Genomic DNA, 17,326 nt, shown 5'->3' with positions numbered 1-17,326 from the left:
CGGCGCCGGGAGCGACACCATGGGGTTCGGCGCCAGCGGAGTCATGAGGTCGACTGGCGATGGCTCAGATCCAGGCCTGGATATCGTGGGGCCCTGCGGCATCGGGACCAGAGTCGGCGCCGGGGCCGAAGCACCCGACGGCACCGGGGCCGAAGCCGCCGGCCCGCTGGGGCCCCTAGTCGAGCCTGCGGGGCACGAACGCTCCGCGACAGGCTCCGACGGAAGAAAGTGAGTCCTCATGGCCACGAGGAAATCACGTATCTCCTCCGGCGTCGCATGCAGCCCAGGGACCGGAGGGTGTGGGGCCAGAAGCGGCACCTGCAGCACCGACGGAGCCACGCGGGCAGTGTCGCCCGAACCCCCGGCCACGTTGAATGAGTGGCGGGGGAGTCAGAAGAGCGATGTCACCTCTTCGACTTCTTTTTCGAATGCCTTGACTTACCTGAGGACTTGGAGCCCGACGAGTGGTGACGATGACTCGACCAGCGATGACTGCGGCTCTGCGACCGGTCCCTCGACTTCCTCCTCGACCGGGACCTCGAGCGGCGCGGAGTCGACTGGCGGAGCACTAGCAGCTTGCGGGACCGCTTCCGCCTAGCCTTCGAGGTCAAGGCCCGGCAGTCAAGGCACGACTTGTTATCATGGTCGGCCCCGAGGCAGTAAAGGCACCGACGGTGGGGGTCGGTCACCGACATCAAGCGGTGACAGGCCTCGCAAGGTTTAAACCAGGCATCCCTATCGGCACCAGGAGTCGATGTCGACTCGAAAAGATGATCAAAAGAGATCAAAAAAAGTTAGTCAAAAATTGACCCGAGTACTGCTCTTCCCGGATCTGCGCTTGCTGGCGCAGATAAAAGAAGAACTGACGTCATCGCGCGAGGGCGGCGTCTCAGTACTCAGACAACGTCATCCCGGCGATCACAACGCTGACGACGGACGCGGAGCCGCAGACAACGCTACGCAAAAACTTTCCGGATCCAGTCTGACACCTGGGGCTATTCTAAGGTAGGAATCTAACACTAATCTGTTTCTTTCAGATAAAACACTTAGGGTTTGAGGTTTTAGTCTGTACAGCACAATCTGTCTCTATACGGGGAGTGGCTATATTGAAACAAAAACGATTTATATGTACTATAGATAAGACAATCTCTGATAAAGGTGGCAGATGGGCTATAGTACAGATGATAATGGGAAAGAAATAGATCTTTTGTTCCCTATATGGTCCTAACATAGATGATCTTACTACTTTCAATAAAATAAATATGGAACTATTAAATTGGGAAGAGGAGTGGGTGGTGATGGGCGATTACAGGCGATTAGAGACATATGGAGAAAGCTCTATCCCAGTATACCAGGATATACATATTACTCTGCCCCGCATAAGTCGTATTCCCGAATTGATTTAGCTTGGGCGTCAGATCAAATATTATGGTTTGCAGACATGGAAATTTGCCCAAAAGTTACTTCTGACCACAACCCTATTCTTCTTACTTTTCAGACCCCTATCAAGAAAAAGGTAGCCAGACTTTTTACATTCTCTAGGTACCTGTTTCAGGATGAGAAGTATGTTGCTATGATCAGGGAACAACTTAATACTTTTTTTAAAGAGAATCTAGGGACGACATCAACTACAGTGGTTTGGGATACATCTAAATCAATTATCAGGGGCTGTATGCAACAATATATCTGGAGACAGAATAAAGATCGTAAATTGAGAATAAAAGAGACTATCTTAGCAATTCGTGCTGTGGAAGACCAGCATGCGGAGTCAGTTCTGCGGGACACTGACATGAAGCAATTGGGGCTTACTTTGACTGATTTAAGGTCAGCACTAAAGAAAACATTTAGGGAGAAAATTGTGGTAAGATCCGAGAAATACCGTCTGGCCCTATATGAATCCGGGGAAAAAAATCAGCAAAATTCTTGCTTTTAAGGTAGCAGATGATAAAGCCAAGACCTACATTAAAACAATTAAAGGGCCTAATGGCTTATCATATGAGCGCCCACAACAAATCTTAGAGCAATTTGCAACATACTATCATAAGCTATTTGCCCCATTAATTCAACCAAAACAGGATGATATACATAATTACATTCAGTATAGATTGATAGCTAGTATGGATGGTGAAACATCTGAATCTATGGCAAGAGACGTTTCAGAGGAAGAAATATAAATAGCAATTAGTGCTTTGCCATCAGGCAAAGTGGTTGTGAAGATTGTATACCTCTTGAGCTTTACAAACTCTTGAAAGATGTCTTGCTGGTACCATTCAGTCAGGCTATAGAATACATAGGGTCAAATGGTAAAGTCCCTGAATCCTGGAATATGACACAAATTGTTTTCTTTCTGAAAAAGGGAAAGCCAGCAGACGAATATGGGTCGTATCAGCCAATTTAGCTTATTAATGCAGATGCAAAAATATTTGCAAAGATATTAGCGAATCGTCTTGCTCCAATTATACCTAGTCTCGTATCTTCATACCAGCATGGGTTCATTCAAGGGAGAGACACTACTGCCCATGTTAAAATGGCAATAGCTGCCTTTGGTGTTGCAAAGGTACGGTCAATCCCACTCGGTATGATTTTACTGGACGCAGAAAAGGCGTTCGACCAAGTGGGATGGGACTTTTTAAAGGCTACGCTTTCGGCCGTTGGAATCAGAAGTCAATTTAAGATGTGGGTACAAGCCCTATATGATAGGCCTTGTGCCAAATTGGTATACTCTGGTCTACAATCTGCTACATTCCAGATTCTCTGTGGTACACGGCAGGGATTTCCCCTTTCACCCCTGCTATTTGCGTTATATATAGAGCCTTTTCTTTCAGTTTTTCAAAATAATCAGTTGATCAAGCTGTTCGTGTCAGGAATTTATGCTTTGAAGGCCAATGCATATGCTGACGATATTGCTGTTTTTTCCACGGATCCTGGGGGCGCATTGAAAGTATCAGAGAAAGAAGCCGCTGAATTCGGCTTAATCTCGGGATATAAACTAAATATCACCAAGACACAATTTCTTCTTAATTTTAAACCCTTGGCTTTAATCCGGGGGGTTTGTTCAGTTGCTACCTTTCTTGGAATCAAGTTGTCGGCACAAATAGATAGGATCTTCTCCCTTAACTATGAGGTACTATTGGCAGAGACAGCTAAATCATTAAAAAAAACTGGCATGAGTTACTTTTAGGTATTATTGGTCAGATCAACATTATAAAAATGAAACTTTTGCCTAAGTTTCTTTATTTATTTCGCTCTATTCCACTACGAGTTCCTAATTTGTTTTTTAAATGTTTAGAGGGCATAATGAGTAGCTTTATATGGGGGTTCAGAAACTCACAAAGGGCAATAGATCTGTTAAAACTCCCCTTTAGCCAGGGTGGACTGGAGTTTCCCAATTCTAAGATGTATTTCTGGTCGGCATTCATTGGACGCTTTCGCAGTCTTCTTAACCCTGGCTTTACTACTTTTTGTGACAGGTTCACATTAGGTGAATAAAGTAACATGTTTCTTCACAGAATTAATGACCCGAACTATTTTAAAAGGGTCAAATTTAAGACCATATGAGAAACCATACTTATTTGGCGGGCTATCATGCTCAGGTGTAAAATATCATTCTTTCACGATAAGTATCCTCTATGGAACAATCCAAGTTTGCCGGAAGTGTTGCATGATACCATTGGTAAATGCTGGGCTAGGTGTGGTGTCACATGCCTATCAGATCTGTATGATAGTAGGGGTTTTGTTTCTTTTGTTGCACTTCAGGCACAATATAAACTTTCGGAAAACATGCACTTTAAATATCTTCAGATTCGAGACTATTTTACCCGTTATCTGAAGTTGACGAATGTCTCTCGCTCCGACATATGGGAATGCCTACATGCTGCAAATATCAAGTCTTTGATTAGCAGGCGATATAAATGTTTGAGTACTTATAGGTCAGATGATTCAGAGAGATTGGCAGATCGCTGGAGCAAGATCCTGGGCGAGTCGGTTACGGCTACTTCGAACTCGCAAGCTCTCAGTATGATAGATAGAATATTCTACCAATCTACGGTTGCAACAGCATCATACGATCTGCTTATTATACTATACGCCTGAAAGAATCGCTAAATGGTCACCTAATAACTCAATTACTGATAGGACAAAATGCCCAAGATGCGATCTATATGCGGCGAATATATTGCATATGTTCATAACATGCCCAGCACTATCGACATTCTTGCAAAGGGTTGGTCATGTGATATCGCAGAAGCTGGGGATTGAATTACCTCTTACAACTAGGGAAATAATGCTGGGTAGTAAAAACTCGAGTTTTAAGTTGAATGGTATATTCTCTATTTTAATGGTCTCTGCAAAATTGGCAATTGCTAGGGTCTGGATAAATCCAAAACCTCCTTCTGTCACTAATTGGTGGCAGATAGTTAGACAAACATATGATATGGAACAAGCACTGGCAAAAACAAGGGGTATTCATTCTTTAACTAGATGCAATGCAATATGGAAATCTGTATATTAATTGATATATGTTTATTCTAGGAAGCAAATATGGTTCAATTGAAATACTTATGGCATTTATTTGGTTTTCTTAGCTCATTATGGAAATTATTATTTTATTTTTGCTATGTATCCTACTGTTGACAAATAAAAATCTTTTAAAAAAAGGAAGATGTTGATGCATGCTTTCCCTTCCCCTGGCATCCTGGTGACTCGATGTCAATGTTCATGAGCACCAACGCCATTTTCTGATATTGACTAGGCAGTACCCCACCCCACCTTAAGCTCTGTGAAACATCAACTTTGTGGCTTGTAATGCTTCACAAAAAACTTACATTTAACAGATGAAAATTATATTTGTTTTTCACTTTGCTACTCTTCCCAGATTCTCCATTATCTAAAAAATTTGCATTTTAAAACTCGGACTGGGGAAGAAATCTACTTCGATGAGTATGGAGACGCGCCTGCTTCGTATGACATCCTTAATGTTCAGATTTCTGAAGATGGCATCTTCCGTCTTGTCAAAGTGGGAAAATGTGACCCCCGTGCTCCTCAAAGCAAAGCCATAACAGTCAACGCAAGCACCATCCTGTGGGGTGATGGGTCTTCTCAGGTGAAAGTGAAGTTCTGTTCATTCAATCACAATGTCCTAGCTTCATTTCTTGTTTTAGCATCAGTGCCACACTCAACTGCTTTCGGTGTTGGTATGGGCCCTTTGGCAAAAAATGCTACCTTGAACTATATTGGTATAGCGGTTTGTTTTAGTCTCAGCTTACTACACATTTATTGTCCCTCCTCCAACTGAATTTTTTTTTTTATAGAAAGCAGCACAGATAAATACTATAAGAAACAATAACAAAGTGTGTGCGACAAAAACCCTTGAGAGAAGAGGTAATTATATCACTAAAAGTCGTTTTTGCTTAGGGTAAAGCATACATATTTATAAGACGTTGCCCCCACCTTTAAAAATGGTATTACCACATTTTCTGGAAACAAACTTATTTGAATAATTGTATTTCATGATTTTCAAATTAAATTGCTTAAATACAACTTAAGACCCTAAAACACATAAACAAACACCTGTCCCCAGTGGTTCTATCACATAAATGGTGCAGGTTAGTAGGGACTGGCTATCAACTGAACTTCTTAGGTTATTTCAGGCGCCAAAGGTTACCCTACCAACTTGTCCCTGTAGCACCATTGACACTGAGCACACCCACCAGCTAGAAAGATAAATACTTTGTGGACAAGCCAGTGCAAGTCCAGTGGTCATAACGAAAACATTTCTCCCTGTTCCCTCTCCTGAGAACCAGCTCAGGAAACAGGCCACTTATGACGCCTTCTTGTGGAACATTTAGGCCTGGGCCTGGCTGTGGCCGGGATGTGGGTTAGCATAAAGATAGATAGATAGATGGATAAAAAGAGGGCGCACCCAGTCCCAACCTACCCCAAGGGATCATATTGTAGGTCTAAGCATATAATGTTACTTATTCTCTTTTCGTTAGGTCTATATGGCTCACGGGTATTGCCACAACTGCTTGTTCTATATACTAGGGAGCTAAACCTTACTAATAAAGCGTTGACTCATTTATACTTGTTCAACTTAGACCCTACAGTACCTTGAATGATTGTAACTGTGATTCAGTATACTTTACCCAGGATTGTGGATATTATCACATTTGTCTCAAAGATGGTTCACTTCATAAGGACGTACATGGACCAAAACAGGGATGCCTAATGCTGTTATGTGAACTTAATTGTATGAAAGTTATTTTTCCTAAGCAGTTTCTTTTTTTTTATTGCATTTCTTCACAAACACCTCTATGTTTATTATGCTGTTAAGTCTTTGTTTGCCCTAAATTGCATCTGTGTGCTGCTCAACAGAAATGCTTTGGCGATACAGTGTTCATTTTATAAACAGGATGAATTATGTAAAAATGTCTAGCCTTTGGGGTCCCTTTGTTTTGTGGTGTGATCACAATAAACTCCAGGCAGAATCTGAACTTGATGCGACCTCGCAGCTGAGACACCCAGCATAAAAATGCCATTTCTCCACCTAGTCCAGATGAATTCCTAAATTCAACAAGAACAGTGGTGCATAAGAACTCCCCAAAGACCCTTACAAAGATCCCAGCGCATTTTGCTACATACCTGTACTCAATCAATCAATCATAACATTTGTATAGCGCACTACTCACCCGTGAGGGTCTCAAGGCGCTGGGGGGGGGGGCGGGGGGGCTGCTACTGCTCGAACAGTCAGGTCTTGAGTTGTCTCCTGAAGGCGAGATGGTCCTGGGTCAGCCGTAGGTGGATGGGGAGGGAGTTCCATGTCTTGGTCGCCAGGTAGGAGAAGGATCTTCCTCCGGCGGTGGTTCTTCGGATGCGTGGTACTGCGGCGAGGGCGAGGCTTGTAGAACGTAGCTGGCGGGTGGGCTTGTAGAAGGTCAGGCGGTCGTTGAGGTACTTGGGGCCTAGGTCGTGGAGAGACTTGTGTGCGTGGGTGAGGAGCCTGAACGTGATCCTCGTGCTGACGGGGAGCCAGTGCAGGTCCCTCAGGTGGCCGGAGATGTGGCTGCGTCGGGGGATTTCCAGGATGAGTCGGGCGGAGGCGTTCTGGATGCGTTGGAGTCTTTTCTGTAGCTTGGCTGTGGTTCCGGCGTAGAGGGTGTTTCCGTAGTCCAGTCGGCTGGTGACGAGTGCCTGGGTGACCGTCTTCCTGGTTTCGGTCGGGATCCATCGGAAGATCTTGCGGAGCATGCGTAGGGTGTTGAAGCATGATGAGGAGACGGCATTGACTTGTCTGGTCATCGAGAGGGAGGAGTCCAGGATGAAGCCCAGGTTGCGTGCGTGGTCTGTTGGCTTGGGAGTGGTGCCCAGGGTGAGGGGGGCCACCAGGAGTCGTCCCAGGCGGAGGGCGATGGTCCCAGGATGAGGACTTCCGTCTTGTCTGAGTTCAGTTTCAGGCGGCTGTTCTTCATCCATTCGGCGACGTCTTTCATCCCTTCGTGTAGGCTAGTTCTGGCGGTGGCGGGGTCTCTGGTGAGGGAGAGGATCAGTCGGGTGTCGTCGGCGTAGGAGATGATGTTACGGTTGTGTTGGCATGCGATGGCTGCAAGAGGTCTCATGTAGATGTTGAAGAGGGTGGGGCTGAGTGGTGATCCTTGCGGAACGCCGCAGATGACTTCGGTGGCCTCGGAGTGAAACGGGGGGAGGCGGACTCTCTGTGTTCTTCCGGCGAGGAACAAGATGATCCACTCCAGTGCCTTCTCTTGGATACCGATGTTGCTGAGGCATTGAACTAGGTTGCGGTGGCAGACAGTGTCGAACGCTGCAGAGAGGTCCAGGAGGATGAGGGCCGCTGTTTCCCCGTTGTCGAGCAGGGTTCTGATGTCGTCGGTGGCTGCGATGAGGGCGGTCTCGGTGCTGTGGTTGGCTCGGAAACCGGACTGCGAGGGGTCGAGGGATCCATTCCTCTCAAGGAAGGCGGCAAGCTGTCTGTTGACGGTCTTCTCGATGACTTTGGCAGGAAAAGGGAGGAGCGAGATGGGGCGAAAGTTCTTGAGGTCGGTGGGGTCCGCTGTTGGTTTCTTCAGTAGGGCGCTGAGCTCGGCATGCTTCGAGCTCCCTGGGAAGGTGGCGGTGTTGAAGGAGGTGTTGATGATTTTCCGGAGTTGGGGTGCGATGGTGGAGTCGGCCTTGTTGAAGACGTGGTGGGGGTAGGGGTCGGTTGGAGATCCGGAGTGGATGGTGTTCATCGTGCGGGCTGTGTCTTCGGTGGTCACCGTGGTCCAGGTGCGGAGGGTGGCGGTGGGGGGCGTTGGTTCGACGGTTGGGTGCGTGGATGGTGCGCCGAAGCTGTTGTGGATGTCGGCGATCTTGTTGTGGATGTCGGCGATCTTGCAGTGGAAGAACGAGCCGAGAGAGTCACAGAGATCTTGTGAAGGAGTGATGTCGTTGTTGCCGGTGCTGGGGTTGGAGAACTCCTTGACGATGCTGAAGAGTTCCTTGCTGTCGTGGGCGTTGTTGTCCAGTCGTTCCTTCAGTGATTTCTTCTTGGTGGTGCGGATAAGCTGGTGGTGCTTGCGGGTGGCTTGTTTGAGGGCGGTCATGTTGTCTGTGGTCTGGTCGAGGAGCCAGGCTTTCTCGAGGGTGCGGCATTTCTTCTTGGAGTCCTTGAGTTCGTCGGTGAACCAGGAGGCTTTTTTGCTTCTTGGTCTGCTGGGGGGTTCTTCAGTGGCGCGAGATCGTCGGCGCAGGCGGGCAAGCCACTGCATGAAGTTGCGGGCTGCTTCGTTGGGGTCCGTTGTGCTGACGGGTGGGTTCTGGCTGAGGGAGGTGGTGAGCTGCTCGGCGGTGATCTTGCTCCAGCTCCTGTGAGGAACCTGTAGAGGGTGGTGGTGGGTCGTGGTTCTTCTGAAGCTGAAGTGGACGCAGCTGTGGTCGGTCCAGTGAAGTCCGGTGGAGTGGCTGAAGGTGATGTGCTTGCTGGATGAGAAGACGGGATCAAGCGTGTGGCCAGCGTAGTGGGTGGGGGTGTTGACCAGTTGCTTGAGTCCGAGGTTGGCGAGGTTGTCCAGCAGGGCGGCGGTGTTGCGGTCATTGTTGTTCTCCAGGTGGAAGTTGAGGTCCCCTAGGAGGATGTAGTCGGCGGAGGGGAGGGCGTGCGGGCTGATGAAGTCCGTGATGTCTTCGCTGAATTGTGTGTGTGGTCCCGGGGGTCTGTAGATGAGGGTGCCTCTGAGGGTCGTCTTTGGGTCGGTGTGTATCTGGAAGTGGAGGTGCTCGGCGGCGGAGAAGGTGTCATTGGAGTCAGTCGTGATGCAGATGGTGTTCTTGTGGACGATGGCGATGCCTCCTCCAGTCTGGTTGACGCGGTCCCTCCGGGTGATCTTGTATCCCTCTGGGATGGCGATGGAGATATCGGGTGCAGAGGAGGCGTTCATCCAGGTTTCTGTGAGGAAGGCGACGTCTGGTGAGGTTGTGTCGAGCAGGTTCCAAAGTTCGATGGCGTGTCTGTGGATGGAGCGGGTGTTGAGCAGGATGCACTTGAGGTGGCTGTTGTTGGTACTCGGCTTGGTGGGTGCGCTGCAGGTCCGGAGGCAGGTGAACTTGCAGGCTTGACAGGTGAAGGGTCCGTGGGTGCGTCTCGGGGTGGCTCGGGGGCAGGCTCTGTTTCGGTCGGGTTTGAGTGCGATGAGGGTGGCGGCGTCATAGGTCCATCGTGTGGGCTGGCATCGTCGGGGGCCAGGGGTGGGTGCGCCTTCGGCGCACATTCGGCGCGCCCGCTGCGCGCGTCCGCCGTGCGGCCTCCATATGAGGGGCTGAGGGAGGGAGGAGCAGCTGGGAGGCGGGAGCGGGGTGGCGAATGGGAACGGCGGGTGGGCGGGGCCGCATGGTGCAGCGGCGGGAAGTGAGAGGGCGAGGCGGGAAGCGGGGGGGCACAGAAGGCAAGGGGGAGCGAGGGGCAGAAAACAAATAAGTTACAACTGGTAATGACTAAATTACAGGCACAAGCACAAGGATACAATGTGGAGAAAAATGAAAAAATTACCAAATGCTATAGGGTAATGACGAAAATACAGGCACAATCACAAGGATACAGTGGGGAGAAAAACGAAGATTTACAAAAATTAAAAGGGTAATGACGAGTTTAGAGTCACAAGACAAGGATACAGTGGGGATAAAAATGAAGATTTACAAAAAGTAAAAGGGTAATGACGAGATTAGAGTCACAAGCACAAGGATACAGTGGGGAGAAAAACGAAGAATTACAAAAGGTAAAAGGGTAATGACGAGATTGCAGGCACAAGATCCGATGGAGAAATGAAGGAAGTACAGCACCACAGGTCACGGGTGCAAGCCGGTCAGGGTGCAGCAGCGCAGCACGGGGAGGACCACGCGATGGCTGGGGGGGCGACCTAAGTGATCTGAGGTGCCCTATAATTGTCACTATAGGTCCTACTGGGGCATTACCTTTGCCTCCAGCAAGGAAACCATCAAGACGGATGTAATTGTCTTTGAACAGTGGGAGTGTTTTAACACTGGTAGCTGGGCTGCCTTTACTGTTTCTTGATGTCATGATAGTCAATGCCACTTCTTCTTTAAAGTGCAGTCATTAATTATGCTCACCAGTATATTTTCAGAACGGCCTTACATCTCTGTGGCGCTAAGCTCTGCTCTCCCCTGTTGCTACGAACACTAGCATTGGCCTTCTGGGTGATTGACTACACAGAATTACCTGAGCTTCCGGTTCGACCCCGCTAGGTGGACCATGACTGCCTGTGAGTGTTTGCTACTGTTACTTTATTGGTCTAATTTAGTGTTCTATTGGTTTCCACATGTAGCTTTATTTACACTTGTTGCACCTTTGCCACATCTGCATCAGACTTTGCTGATTGTAAGGTCTTGGTTGCCTTTTTTTTTTAGCTATTTCCACCGCTTCTAGCTCTAACCTTCCTGCGACCCCTCCCACTACCCAGTGTTACATACAGAAGCCGCTGAGCGCCAATGCCCATGGCAAGCCTGCTTGTGCCCATCCGCACCTGGACCGCGCTCAGCACCAGGACCCCTGGCTCTTCGACTCCACGAAGATACACTGCAGCAGACCTTCGAGCCCCTGAACCCCAGACGTGCCAACAATCTCTGCTGCTGCACATCCCCACGGACCACCAAAGGACAATCCTCCTGTTGACACTGTCACTTCACCGTCAGCACTGAGGCTTCCAACAACACCAGCAACACCGCCAATGCAGCTGGGCTAGCTACATCAACCAAGACCCCCACAGCGACCCTCCAGGGAATCCCACTCAATGTTTGGGAAACGTGCTGCAGAGATCTGGGACATGCTCTTCTCCATCACCCTGGTCATTATATTCACACAGAAACCCTGCATCCGCACCAGACATCGCCACCGCCATCCTTGAAGGTTATAAGATCACACACAGGCACCAAACCAACAGGCACAGAGGTGAAATCCCCATCATCCACAGGGACAACATCAGCTGCACATCATGCCCGACGATCCAACACCAGTAATGAAATTCCAGCTCCACACAGATGGGAAAAGCACCATAGGAGGTACCCTTGCCTACAGACCACCACACCCCAGCTTCTGCAACACCATCCCAGACATCATCGCCCCGCTAGCAATCGACTTAGAGCACTAATCAGATGTGGCCGGCGCTTGTGTAGTTGGGTCCTGTGATGGTGAAATGTACACTATGGTGGTCGGACCAGGTGAGTGGTGTGGTGTAGTGTGGATGTATGTGACTGTTGCTGGAGGTAAAGATGGGGTTGAGCGTGTGTCTTGTGATATGGGTGGGGTCGGTTACAAGCTGCATGAATCCGATGTTACTCATGCTTTCCAGAAGGTCAGTGGAGTTGGCGTCACTGGGGTCGTCAAGGTGGAAGTTAAGGTCCCTCAGGAAGATGTAGTGTTCCAAGTCGATTGTTAGCGGGGCGATGATGTCTGGGATGGTGTTGAATAGATCATCCTCTCTCTGTCCAAAGACTCGACCAACCACAAAAGCTAACATCCACAAATGCATGATGAAAGTTGCGGATTGAATGAAGGACAACTGTCTTAAACTCAACTCTGAGGAAACAGAAGTCCTCATCTTTGGGAACAACATCTCACTGTGGAACTGCTCATGGTGGCCTGCAGAGCTCGGCACAATTCCTGACCCAACTTACCAGGCCCGTAACCTAGGCATTGTCCTGGATTACAAGCTATACATGAATAAACAAGTCAACGCAGACTCTTCCGCCTGCTTCCACACCCTGCGCATCCTTTGAAAGATCTTCAGGTGGCTCCCAGTAAACACCAGAAGAACCATTACGCAGGCACTCATCACCAGCAGACTGGACTACAGTAACATGGTCTATTTAGGAATCACAGCAAACCTCCTGAAGAGACTCCAAACATTACAGAACTCAGCTGCAAGACTCAGACTCGACTTCCACAGAAGGACCCACATCACACCCCACCTCAGGAAACTAAACTTGCTCCTGATCCAGAAGAGATGCCAGTTCAAAATGATGACCCAAACCTACAAGTCCCTGCACAATGAAGGACTAGCATATATCAACAACTGCCTACCCTTCCACCAACCATCCAGCCAGCTCTGTGCTGTCTCCCTGTCCATCGCAGACACCTTACGGATGTTCTATGCCTTGGCCTTGGCATGGAAAATCCTCCTCCTGCACCTCAGGACCGCACCATCACTCCAACAATTCAGAAGAGATCTAAAGACCTGATTGTTTGAATAAACAACCTCCCTACAGCGACTACAGTTCCAGCACATTGAGATCCTCACAAGTGAGTTTCCGCACTCTACAAATGATTGATTGATTGAAAGGTGGATTTCATAGGTTCACTGCAAATAATCTAGCAGCCCAAGCTTTGGGAGGCATGATCATCTTTGCTAGCACTCACTGGTCCCTCTCCTGCAGATGGGGCAAGGCTCAGGAAGGCAGCGTTACCTCCACATCCACTCGTCCTCATCATACTCATTAATCATGAGGGTGAGCTTTGCCCAGGAATCTTTGAATACCGCCCTAGTGCATCTGGGTTTCTGAAACAGGTTAAGTTCCCCACATCCTCGTCTTTCTTGTCTCATACTGAGAAAAGGACTGAGGAAGCTGTGTGGAGTGGTCCCTGCTGGTCTTTGATCAGCATTAACATACTTCTGTTTAGTCTCCCCATACCACACAGATGGTGCTCCGGGGGATTAGGTGTGCTGGAGAATGTGAAATGATCCATGCATTTTCTATGAGTTGAAACACCAGATCTACCCCTAAAAGGTATGGGTTAGGTTCATGAAATGTCCTCCTCCTATCAGCACTCTCCTTCGTTCTTCATGGAGGTGAATGTTATTCAGACTCTGAGCTGCATTGCTTTGCAGAGGTATTGAAGCATGTACTCGCATGCGAGTTTAGTTTCAGGAAGCAGCTCACTGCGCCTGCGTGGGCTTTCAATTTGACTGGGGTATTCTGAAAGCACTGTTGCATCACTTCCAGGGTACCCCTCAACAGATTCTTAGTATTCATCCAACCATTATGGATGTGATACTTAGGGATTGGAAGGATCTGGATAAAATAGTCCTTCCCCACTTGGCTCTTCTTTACATATTGTCATAAATGGAGGATAAATGACATGAAGCAGCTTCTGCAGATTCCCTGGTGTGCAACCTGGTTGTGCATAAAGAGAGGAGGGGTAGATCTTGAAAGATCTATCAAATAAGATCGATTCTTCCTTGAAAAAAAGTATATTTGTGAGGTCACCTGGTTTTAAGAGCTGTTACACATGGGTCATATACAGCTCAATCCTAAATGGCAGCGTTCACATAGATGTTTAAATCTGTGGAACATGGCTATGAATGCTTTAATTTGCTTGAAGGGATAGACCATCAGATCGAACTCTGGGATATCTCTTTGGATGCCGTCCATGGCTCACTTTAGGTAGTAGTCCGGTCACTGCAGCACAACGGAACGTAAAGAGTGGCATACAGACACAGCACAAAAATCGGTTGCTCTTCCTTTGTCGAGAGGGTGCATATTTCCTCTTTTAGGTAACTACAGCAGCAGCAACCACACATATCCTTTTCTTTGACCTCGTTATGAGAAGAAGTATTGCTTTAGTTAACCTTCCAGAATGCAGCCGCTCAAACTCAGTCCAGGAAAGTCAAAAGGAAGAATTAGAATGATTGCAAAGTTAAGAACCCGAAACAGATGTATTCAAATCAACAGAGGTCCTATCAATGCTGAAAGTTGCCATGGATTTTTGGTAGGAGGTTGCGTACATCATTTCATAAAGGTCTGAGAAAAACGTTTCCTCAGACCAATGGGTCCTTCAAGTGGTCAGACCAGGATACAAGATTGAATTTTCTTCGCCTCCATCAGAATCATGGGTCCAACCAACTTCATGGCCATTCTGCCGCATAACAGGCTGGCAATGCCTCAAGCTGTTCATTCCTTACTTCAGAAATAAGCAACTGTGAAAGCCCCCATGCATCATAATTGGGATTGGGAGTTTCCTCCATTGCTTTCCAGGTCCCAAGGATGTCGGGGGGTATTCGAAATGTTCATAGACTTGAAGCATACAACTTGCCTGTTCCCTTTAAAAGGGAGACTTTGCAGGGGTACTGTCAAGTCACCAAATGCTGTAGCTCAGAAAAGACTGCAGTAACAAGGAAGGCGAACACAGCAACAGAAAATATAGACATGCATAGGCAGGGCTAGAATTTCCAAAGCATGACGGTCACACTGCACCAGCAGCACTAGAGTCTCCCACAGCAAGTAGCACTTTCAGGTAAAATGAGGCAGAGTTAATACAAAGGCATAATATGTGCATACACAGCTGAATGGAACTAGAAGTCGTTAAGACTGCCTTACTTGTAATTGCATTTATATATAGCTTAATACCCCATACAAAGTGTCAAAGCGCTTTTTATGGCGAGGAGCATGCTACTCCAGAACACAAAAGGATTAGGGGTGAATTAGTATAGTGAAATATTAAATTAATTTGGGTGGTGGATATGTTAGTCTGTTATTTGGATTGAGAAGGATAGTGGAGGCATAGAAGAGGGAAAGGTTTGCATTTATATAGCGCTTTCTAATCTTGATGAGGTGATAAAGAGCTACTGCAGAACCCAACAAGAATTAATGGCCAATTAGCGCAAGGAAACGGGAAATTAATTTGATTTCAGCAGTGGACGTGTTAGTCTGTTATTTGGATCGTAAAAAGATAGTGGAAGGATAGAAGAGGGAAGGGTTTGCATTTATATAGCGCTTGCTACCCTTGATGAAGTGTTGAAGCGCTTTTTGGCAGGTTGCATGCTACACCAGAACCAAAACAGGACTAGTGGGGAAATTAGTATAGGGTAATAAGAAATTTACTTGAGCAGTGGACATGCTTGTCTGCTATGTGGATTGAAACAGAATAGAAGAGGGAAGGATCTTGATTTTTTTGGGAAGTTCGTAGCAGTAGGAGGGGGTTTGGGATGAGTAAAGAGGAGGTGGAGGGTGTTTTTTTTCTTATATGGTGGGATTTTGAGGTGAGGTGCCACTTGAGAGAGGAGGTTCCTTTGATGAATGTATTTTGTGATTTTATTCTAAATGAAGAGCAGTCCTGTTCCATGTATTGCTTTGTGGGTGATACGAAGCAGCTTGAATGTGGATCTTCTGGAAACCGGTAACTAATGTAGGGCTTTCAAAGCAAGGGAGATGTGGGCTTGCAGCTTTATATGTAAGAGTAGTCTGGCAGTTCTGAATCGATTGTAGTCTTTTCATAGTTGTTAGATGATGATCCGTGGTAGAGGCTACTGGTGCAATCGAGTTTGGACAGAACAAGAGAGATGGTTGCCAGGACCTTCTGTGGAAATTCCAGATGGGGGAAGATGCGTTGCAGAGTTTTTATAGTAACAAAACTTGATCTTGCTAGTTTTGCCACTTGGGCATTCATTGTTAGCTTGGAGTGCATGATAATTCTGAGGTTTCTTACTTCCTTACTTCCTTACTTTCTTACTTCCTTCGATACTTTAGGTGGTGTTCCCAGATCATCAGTCCACACGGCAAGTGGGTCATAATATTTCCAGTCGCCACACGAGTATTTCTATTTTAGAAGCATTCAATTTGAGATGGCTCCATGTCATCCATTGATCCACGGGTCAGAGACAACTGAAAATGGGTGGGTTTCCAATGTATTTGGGGCATTCCAGTTTAAGGAGTATTTATGTGTCATCTGCATATTTATAGCATGTGAAGTGAAATTGATTGACAAGAGCTGGAAATGACTATATGAAGATGTTGAAAAGCATGTGTGAGATGATAGAGCCTTGAGAGACCCATGCTTTTGTGAAGTATGGTTTGGAAGGGAAGGTATGAAATACATTAGTTTTGTTGTGTTGTGATCCAGTCTAGAGCAGTCCTCTCTCTGCCGGCTTCATATAGTCTTTTTATTAGTGTCATGGTCAACCGTGTCAAAGGAAGCTGAGAGGTTAAAGAAAGGTAGTGCAGCAACCCCATTCTAGGCAACTGTGTTCTTAAGGTTATCCCAGGAGGCAACAAGGGTAGATTCAGTGGCTCTTTCTGGGTGGAAACCCGTTTGGAAGTCTGTAAGTATGGCATAATCTTCAATCAACTGTGACATCTGGGTAAATGCGGCTCTTTCTATGAGTTTGCTCAGGAAAGTTCCATTTGTAATTGGTCCGTAGTTTTCGTGGTGCAGCGGGTCCAGGTTTGTTTTCTTTAGTAATGGGTGTATGTATGACTTTTTTAGTTCTTCTGGAAATATGACTTTTTTAGTTCTTCTGGAAATATTCCTGTACTTAAGGAATTGTTGAAGAATCTTACTGGTGTAGAAAAATGGGAGGGTGTTTTGGACGTGCACTCACTGATACTTTCTTCAATAATGACCACCTTTAATCATTAAGTGGTTATGGTGTTGGTTTTGAGCCACACACATTGCAGCTTTCTAATGTGTTGTTTTATCTGTGTTAAGTTATATAGTTCTACAAGGTGTCTGTTTCCTTTTTTTCTGCTATGTTGTTTTAGGATATTAAAAGCTTCCTGTAGCCACTCATATAGGGGTCGATTCACAAAACTAACTTAAGACAAAATCCTAAACGTACTACTTTTGGTATTCACAGAAGGCATTTAGTAGTAGTAAAGTTAGGATTTTGTCTTAAATTTGACTTAAGACTTAAGACAAACTTAAGACAAACTTAAGACAGACTTAAGACAGACTTAAGACAGACTTAAGACAGACTTAAGACAAACTTAAGACAAACTTAAGACAGACTTAAGACAAAATCCTAACTTAAGTCTGTCTTACGTTTGT

General features: G+C 46.8%; 1 protein-coding gene across 1 annotated transcript in view; it reads left to right on the top strand.

Annotated features, from left to right (window-relative positions):
* LOC144774089 (extracellular calcium-sensing receptor-like) overlaps positions 1 to 17,326 on the top strand; it is a 153,508-nt gene that overhangs the window by 119,389 nt on the left and 16,793 nt on the right. Inside the window, exon 4 of the mRNA XM_078659115.1 lies at positions 4,874 to 5,101. Coding sequence (XP_078515241.1) covers positions 4,874 to 5,101 — 228 coding nt within the window. The remainder of the gene's footprint in view (positions 1 to 4,873; positions 5,102 to 17,326) is intronic.

This window comes from Lissotriton helveticus, chromosome 8 (genome assembly GCF_964261635.1).
Source record: "Lissotriton helveticus chromosome 8, aLisHel1.1, whole genome shotgun sequence".
NCBI classification, from domain to species: domain Eukaryota; kingdom Metazoa; phylum Chordata; class Amphibia; order Caudata; family Salamandridae; genus Lissotriton; species Lissotriton helveticus.
Note: the sequence above shows the minus strand (reverse complement) of the source record. Positions and strands in the feature narration are given on the sequence as shown.